Source organism: Anneissia japonica, unplaced genomic scaffold (genome assembly GCF_011630105.1).
Source record: "Anneissia japonica isolate Jap-2015-1 unplaced genomic scaffold, ASM1163010v1 scaffold8236_len642391_cov169, whole genome shotgun sequence".
In the NCBI taxonomy this organism is placed as follows: Eukaryota; Metazoa; Echinodermata; class Crinoidea; order Comatulida; family Comatulidae; genus Anneissia; species Anneissia japonica.
The window spans coordinates 531,651-540,650 of record NW_022757925.1 but is presented as its reverse complement, the minus strand read 5'-3'; the positions used below and the strand labels follow the sequence as shown (position 1 = coordinate 540,650).

General features: G+C 35.2%; 1 protein-coding gene across 1 annotated transcript; it reads right to left on the bottom strand.

The window, feature by feature from the left end:
* Positions 1-709: 709 nt before the first annotated feature.
* Positions 710-5,972, bottom strand: LOC117124943 (torsin-1A-interacting protein 1-like). The gene is made up of 2 exons (XM_033271284.1): positions 5,829-5,972; positions 710-2,487 (listed from the first exon to the last, which is right to left on the bottom strand). The coding sequence occupies exon 2, from the start codon at positions 2,468-2,470 to the stop codon at positions 1,439-1,441; it is 1,032 nt and encodes a 343-aa protein (XP_033127175.1). The 5' UTR covers positions 2,471-2,487; positions 5,829-5,972; the 3' UTR covers positions 710-1,438.
* Positions 5,973-9,000: the final 3,028 nt, after the last annotated feature.

Sequence of the window (9,000 nt, the reverse complement as noted above, 5' to 3'; positions counted from 1 at the left end):
AATTTTTCATTATCAATACTAATTATCATTAATGATATAATATTCAGTCAGAGGGCTTATTTATGGTAATAATATGTATACTAAGCCTGAAGGTGGCGCTTTCCTACAGCAGCCATCTTGGATGGTACACATACACAACTCTGCATTGCTCCGCCATCTTGTCAGCACTCTAGTTGTTTAATAGCTCTATGGCTAGTATCCAAAATATGTAAACTTGAGGGCGCTATAGCTCTTTTTAATGCATTATACTGTAGGCTATTTTGTTAAAGTTGATTCTTGTTAAGTTGTGGGTTATTATACAAAAAATAAATCTTGAGGTTCTATATAAGCAAATTGTAATTCATAAACACAGATGGTATACAATTATTTCCTTCAAAATTTATTACAGTAGAAACAAGATCTTATTGGTATAGAGTATTCTAATGAAACACTGTTTCTCAATGTAAGCAGTCTACTCTGACCTAAGTCCCCATAAAAAAAAATTAGTTTATCACCCTATTAAAGAATAAAAACTGATGAGGGAGGGAGGTGTTTTTTTTTTTTTTGCTAACCCCACCCCCATTTTACCGATGTTCACAAGTAAATAAATGGTTAGGGACACATATATAAAAAGTCATATAAATGGAATCAAATTTATATTTAAAAAATATGTTTTTGTTGTACCAGTAACATATTTGCAAGAAATCCTGAGCTTTTGACAACCTTTCAATATAAAAATACTGTACATGTTGATTGAAAAAAAAAAATCAGAATTTCCCCAAAAGTGATGAGGGAGGGTGGTGATAAACTAATAGTTTTTTTATGGGGCTTAACATATTTCAAACAAATTTTTAAAGTTCTGTGGATCTAAGAAGAAGCCCTAATATTGTGATATAAAGATTACAAACATATAATAAATATCAATTAAAACTATTATAATTAATAATTATAATTATTATTATTTATTATTGTAAACCTGGATAGATGAATCTACATCAGTCGATTACAAACATATACTTAAATTTCTTTGTACGGGATCCTTCAAAGAAAAAAAAATTGATATACTGTAATTGACATTACATTGGTTCCTGGAAAATAGTATTTCACCCAGCACACAAGCATAGAAGACTGGTATTTAGAGGACTGGACTTTATTTTAGTATTTTAGTATTTTGTATTACGTATTACAAACATTCTGGGCAGTATTGGCCCTTAGATTTTCCAGATGGGGAGGGGAGATGAGCAGCGATGAAATCTACAGTAGGGGGTGGCAAAAGGAGGGCTCCCCAAGAATTGCATTGCTTAAATTTGCTAGTTTTGGGTGTCTTTAAAAGGGCTAAAATGAGGGTACTGTGTATTAGTCCTGTTGGACTGGGGGCCTGTGGATTCACCCCCAAGTGCTATAGGCACTACACTACTGTGGGCACAAGTACAATATATTTTTTCCCCATAAATAATTTTCATTCTGGAGTTACAAATGCAACTGCCGTTGCAACTCGACTGAACATGGCTTCAATGTGATCCTTGTCTACTGCATCCTTCCACTGACTTTCTAAATGTTGCTCAACTTTCTTTTGATTTATTTTAATGTTATCTTTTGGATTCAGTTTTTCTTTCATGTGGACTGTAAATATAATGACAACCCTCTTGAAAGGGGCATTATCATTTTCACAATAGGAATGAAATATCATTGATGCTTCTGCTGGAATACTCTCAAAATGATGAATAATCGCCACTTGTCTGCCAGTATTAAACCCATTTTTAAGTTCTTCATCTATCAGTCTTTTCGTGTTATGTGGATCAGTATTTTTATATTGAAAACCATCAATTTTAATTACACCTGAATTTCCATCCAAATGACTATAAGACGTTGAAAGTTTGGATGCTATGTTATCTAATGTTTGATGTGCATCTGGACCACCTGCAAGTAGGATCACAGCTGGTCTTTTAGGATTCTTAGACACAATAACATCCTCTGACACTGAGCCAATTAACTTCCAAAAATAAGGAGTCTGAGAAGAAAATGATGATCTAAGATGATCAAGTTTGACTTTAAAATCTTCCTTTGAAGAGGAGTTCTGCACATATTCAATCAATGTTGTATCTTCTTCATATACACCAAAAATATGGTAGACAACAACAATAAAAAGCATCAGTAGGCCTACTGTAATTAGCCAATGGGACTTCCCTTCATCTTGCTTTGTAACTTCACAACCCATCTTAGCCTTACCAGGAATTTCTGCTCTTGTCATTTTTTTAAAATTAGTCACATTAATTTTGAGATGTACAGCAGACTCGTCAATGATAGTGTCATCAAGAATATGAGCTTTTCTTTTTTTGTCCAAATCCTTTCCATCGCCTGTGTCCTTTCTCTTCTTTCTTGCCTTCTTTTTTTCATCTTCCTTCTCCTCCTTTATCTTCTCATATTCCTTCTTCTTCAATAGGGAACCATCACCCAGTAGGACCTTGCTTCTTGTTTTTACCACCATCATTCAAGCCTATAAGACCTCTGAAAAACAAAATCATTGTTATGTACGAGTCAATAAATTTCATTTGCAAATGTTATACAAACGAGCAAAAGTAGGAATTATTTAATTTCAAATACAGTGATTAAATTGCAAATTCTCAAGTTACAGAATCAAAAAACTTCAACAATAATGTTCAAATTGAATTGTCTACACTGTAAGATATTCTATCAACTAAAATTCTGGTTGATATATTTTCCTCCCCAATATCAACATAAAAAAATAACATGCAAGCATGGAGGACTATTTTCTTCCTCCATGATGCAAGTAAGTAAAGTCTTGAATGGACTGACAGCGATGTTCATAATAAAAATCTGTAAATCATCTTAACTGCTGTGTCAATCAAGATCTCTGGAAATGAGCAATTCATTGTTAAGTATTAGGGTATCTAACCAGCATGTCAAACATGTGTAACATGCCAGTTAGGGTGTGTTCGGCCAAGAACAGGAAAAGTTACAGTACATAGGGTTCTTACCGGCTTTCAAAAAATGATAAGTTTCTATAAAGTTTCCCTGGACACTTGCGTCACCCAGCTGCGTCACCCCACTCTTTTACTAAGAAACATTAGCCTATCCAACGCTGCTAGGCTAGGCCTAGCCTCACCTCGATTTAGGTTCTGTTATCACACATAAAAAAGGTCGACATGATATTTTCCGTTGCTAGTAATGAAACTTGTGAAATATAATATTTCATAGGAATTATTTCAAATTTGTTAAAAAACTGATTCTGACTGAGATTTTGACACTTAAACAAACATATCTCTGCCTTAATCAAACGACCGCATTGTGCGAGATGCGAAGTACAAAAACTAATCTCATTAGAGAGGGCGCACTTTATTGACTGTATAAAGTATACATAAAAGCGAGAGTATTCCAGTGGATGCGATCTACAACCTCTGAATTTGCCTAGTAACGAGGAATTCGTCGAGAAAATGGTAATATTTTATGAGTAATAGTCTGTATTTCTCATTTTTTTTATTCTTTTGCGTAAACCTAAAATTCATGCCAATATTTTTCCATGATTTATAATAATTGGAGTAATGCAAATGCATATTTTCTATTAAAAAAAAATCAGTTTTTAGTGAAATTTTGCCACGAATGGGGCTTTAAGCCTTTATCTAGCTATAATTGATTGGTTCACGTCGAACTTTTATCTAGTTAAGTGGATATATATCTAGATAAAAGTTCGACGTCAACCAGGCTACTGCAATTTGCAACGTTGGATTATCAGCAGATATGAGCACGTCCACGTTTAACACCCGTTCAAACTTAAAGGGCCGTTTCCAGATTTATTCCGTGTTTGACTCCACAAAAAACTCACCTGAACGCACCTTTAGACACACATACTCATGAAATTGAACGCAAGAAAATAAAAGATAACTTGGCACAACAAAAATAAAGATATCCCAGACAGTGCATTGTTGCTAATCTCTCGCCTACGAGTGTAGGGCGCCACCAGCGTTTCAGCCAGGCCAATATCAAAGATCTTATAAACACAAGATGGAGTTCTCCGCGATTTTACGTGTAACAAATAGAAGAGTGAATTGGCACAGAAAAGTAATCAGTTTTGGGAGAGTTAGTCCTAGTCACTGCCATGGATCCGAGATAGGGTGTTCACATTACGCCATTAATTTGTTCCTTATGTAAAGTCGTGCGGCGTACACTATGGTCGAAGTTCAAAAGTTTTCAGTTTTGCAAGAGGGCGCCGTACACTTCGTTACAGAATTTGCATGCGGAAATCGCGGAGAACGCTATCTTGAGTTTATAAGATCTTTGGCCAATATGTAAACATTGAAAGGGGTCTAGCCTAGGCCTGAGAAAAGTGACACTAGGGAGCTTTCGATTGCATGACGACGGTAGGACGTAGAACCAAAGACACTAGAAATACAAGATAGAGTTCTCCACAGAAAAAAAAGTGTTCCACCGAAATGCATGGTGGGAATACAAACAATGGGGCGCCCCGTACGGCTGGATCTAAAAAACCTCTACCAAACTTTCGTTTCCAAGTTGTCGCATATTTAATTGTCAATTCTCAATTAAAAAATTGTACACCGCAATGCACTATGGCGACATACGGCATTGGAGAGGACGTTGATGTGCAATAAATTGCAACACATTATACAAACAAGGTCATCATTTATATCGTTTTCCAAAGGATAGAGAAAGGAAAAATATTGCACTGACATTAAACAAAAAATTAGCTATATATTATAAATATATTAACATTTTAACAAACTGAAATAGACACTCAGAGAGTAACATCGCTGAATACATAACCTCCTTGGCGGAGGTAGAAATCCTTGCTAATTATCCAAAAAACACAAAACAATTAAGGCTAATCATGGATCTGTAAGAATAAAAGAACAATATAGCTCAGAATCGTATGGCCGAATGCACTCTAGTGATAAAGTTTTCCTCCAATATATAGTGGAAAAAGAAGGGCGCAGTGTGCGTCTGGATATACAAAAGAAGGGCGCCTTGTACATCGGGGCCCCAAGTATAGAAAACTTGCACTATAAAAAAGAAGGGCACCGCCTACGTCGGGCCCAATTTCTGCCTCATTTTTGCTATGCGAGTGTTCTATCTTGTATTTCTAGTATCATTGGTAGAACACGTAATGACGTCACTAAAACTCATCTGCGCATGCGAGAACGTGAAGGTCACCTCGCCAAATCTATGTATATATCAAAGATCTTATAAACGCCGCGATTTACGCGTGCAAATTCTGTAATAAGGCATGAACGGCGCCCTCTTGCTAAATTGGAAACTTTTGACCCTTGACCGCTCTGACCATACCGTACACCGCGCGACTTTACCTTGGGTATCAATCCTGTGAACAGCAGAACAGGAACCATCTCAGATCCATGGTAACAGAGAGGATGCCCTCTTCCAAAACTGATTACTTTTTCTCTTTGGTATAATAGCGCATGAATGGCGCCTTCTTGCTAAATTGGAAACTTTTGAACCTTGACCGACGCTTCTATTTGTTACGCGTAAATCGCGGAGAATGCTATCTTGTGTATAAAATTATAAGATCTTTGGTATATGCAGAGAACGTAGGAGGACGCCAGTTAGGTCGGTCACCCATGAGTGATTACGTTCTAGCGTCGCGTCGTCGCACAAATCGAAAGCTCCCTAATGTCTCATGACTCTCCTCACACATGCATGAGGCCCAGGCCTACTCTACTACTACTACTACTGCTACTACTTTACTAGGCCTAGCCTAGCACTAAGCCTAGGAATAGCCGAGTTCTACCAAAAAGACCGCACGATGAAGATATTAACCGTGGTAAATGGAACGTTTGAATGTTTACAAAAATACATACCTAAATGTTTAACCTTTTCCTGTTGCGTTCTTCATTACACCGTATGGTGAAATTCTGGAAATTACCGACGAACTATGAATAAGTAAAAATAAATACTGTAAACACTGTGTACACAAAGCATGACGAGAGTTTCAAATATCGTGTTTGCTGCCCTCTATAAAGGTGGAAAGTTGTAATCTAAGATCTTTGGTTGTAATTTCACTGGCGCCGGCGGGCGGAACGTTTTTCAAAGTGGGGGGGGTGGAACTTATATGATAAATGGAAATATGAATCATGCAGATCTGGAATCAAACCTAGGAGGTGCGGGGGTCAACATTTTCCCCAAAAACGAAAGGGGATCCGGGGGACTTCTCCCTGTAAAATTTTGATTTCTAGATGGTGGTAAATGATCTTTCTCGACTTTTCAGCTAGGTGTCTAATGACTTTGTTCTTCAAAATTCAAGGTTTTCCCCCTCTTGAAAACGGTCAGATAAACTTTCTCATTCTTATTACAGTAAATTGACCGGTTATATGTGTATACATACATAAAAAAAAAATTAGTAGTTGCATACGTATTCTTTTTTCAATTTTCAATGAATGGATAAGCTCGAAGGAAAAAAGGGGGTCCTCTCCCTGGAAAATTTTGATTCCTAGATGGCGGGAAATGAGCATTTCCGACTTCTTAGGTGTCTTTTAATTACTTTTAATTTCTTCAAACTTCAAGGTTTTCCCCTCTTGAAAATAATTCAATGAATCAATGAACCCCAAAGAAAGGTGTCCAGGTTCCCCAGGGTAAATTTTGATTCCTAGAAGGCGGGAAATGAGCTTTCCCGACTTCTGAAGTGTCTTTTAATTACTTTTAATTTATTCAAAATTTAAGGTTTCCCCCTCTTGAAAATGATTCAATGAACCAATGAACCCCAAAGGAAAAGGGGGTCCAGGTTCCCCCGAGAAAATTTCGATTTCTAGAATGCAGGGAAATAAGCTTTCCTGACTTCGGAATTGTCTTTTAAATGACTTTTTAAGTTCTTCAAAATTCAAGGTTTTCCCCTCTTGAAGACGGTCAGGTAAATTTTTATCATTTTTTATTTTATGTGTGTATACATACATAAATAAATGAGTAGTTGCATGCATATTCTTTTTTCCATGAATCGATAAATACCAAAAAGAAAGGGTAGAAAATTGGGTTTTTTTTCTTTTTTTTCTTTTTTGTTGCCCAAGGGAGCGGTCAGGACCCATGACCCCCTCCCCCAGATCTGTCAATGTGAATTGCGAGAAAATGTAACTCGGTCGGGGACTGGATAAACATTCTCTTTCCCATCCTTCTCCTCCTTCCCTCTTTCTTTTCTCGCATTTCTTTCCGATCATACAAAAATCTCCAGACATAATATATTTTTTGCCAGATAGTGGGGGCCCGGTTCCGCCAGCCATGGTACGTACGTCGTACACACAAACGATCTTATAAATAAATCCTCGTAAAAAAGAATTCACATCAAATCATATTCATTTAATTTCATCATAACCTAATTAGTCCATTCAGTTATGTAATATCACTGTGTAATGAAAGTCCAAACATTAATGAAACATTTGACTAAATATGGAATTGAAACACAGCGTCAATAGTACAATACACTGTTCTAAACTTCAGAAAACTTTTTCAAGTGAAATTTACTGGTCCAGCTACTAAGTACTAGTACTGAAACAATTATACCATGTATTACTACTAGAAGACAAGTTACATAATAATAGTAATAAAACAATACAATATACTTGGTACATTATAGTATTCCAAGAACAAGACCATAGATTACTAGAGTGTTAAGTCACGATACCACGTGATACTTCTCCGTCGCTATCAGCGACACAAAATGAGTTCAACCGAACGCCATTTTCTTCACTGACAAACCATTGATCTCAATTTCAAACGTAATTATTAAGATGTTGTATCTTAGTTTTTCTTTGTAAATTTTAATTGATGATTAAATGTGTGTTCGATGATGTGAGATTTTGTGTTTTTAGTACATTTTGATGGTATTATTAGGTTTTAAAATGCCTATTCCAGAAAGCCTATTCTAAACCATTAAGATTATGAAGTCATTTAGGCAAAATGAACGGTAGCCACCTGGTGTTGTGACGACACGATTGTTGTACTCTATAATAGAAAAATACCCGTATTATTACACTACAGTAGTACTAGAAGAATACCAATTATATTATATGTACAGTACTAGTAAATGTACAAATACCAGGCCACATATACAGAAAAAATAAAGCCTCCCTCTCAGCTTTATTTTTAGTTACATTTATTCTATATACAAATACAACATCTGGTTTGAGGAGCCACTCCACCCACTTTGCATCACATCTCTCATTAATGTTACTCACTATTGGTTACGGCTAATTGAAATGGACACACACAGATATAGTAATAATAATAAGAATTATAAATCGCACATATCCACTACAGTAGTGCTTAAGGCGCCAAATGTTACACTCTTAAATTAGGAAAAATTGACAGAAACAAGCATGTGTTTAGCGTATAGTGTTAAAAATATTCTTCTACTATTATGATGTTTAGGTTATGCCAACTAAGAGTACATAATAAAAAAAAGTTTTTGTGTCTTTTATAATGATGGTCTAACACAAAATGAATACCATATACAAATTTTTAAATGTACATTTTATATTGACTTAAGAAAAAACTAATTCCGGCCCATTATTTCACTTTTCCATCAATACACAAGTTTATATCATTAATGTCAACGAATAATAATTTATTAACTTATAATTTAGCAAAAGCTAATCCACTTAGCATTCCAGAAACTAAAGGTTTTTCTTGAAACACCTAGGTAAAATCATCCTGTACCAGTTACATACAGTTATATCATGGAGAAAATATATTAATCTTTATAAAGTATATTTTTACCTGTATTCAAATTCAATGAGGTATGTAAAATACAAATAATGTTTCAGTCAATCAATCAATCAATTTAATAAATATATAAATCAATCATTTTCAAAACATTTACCATAATAGACCTCCATAACTGAAGTAAAACCAACTATTTCAGAAATTAATTATTTACAATTCATTAACACAATTTACAATTTATGTCATAAAATATCAATTAACATTTGTTAAATACAAATTGCTTAAGTATAAATTTTATTCGTCTGAGTATCATGTATATAT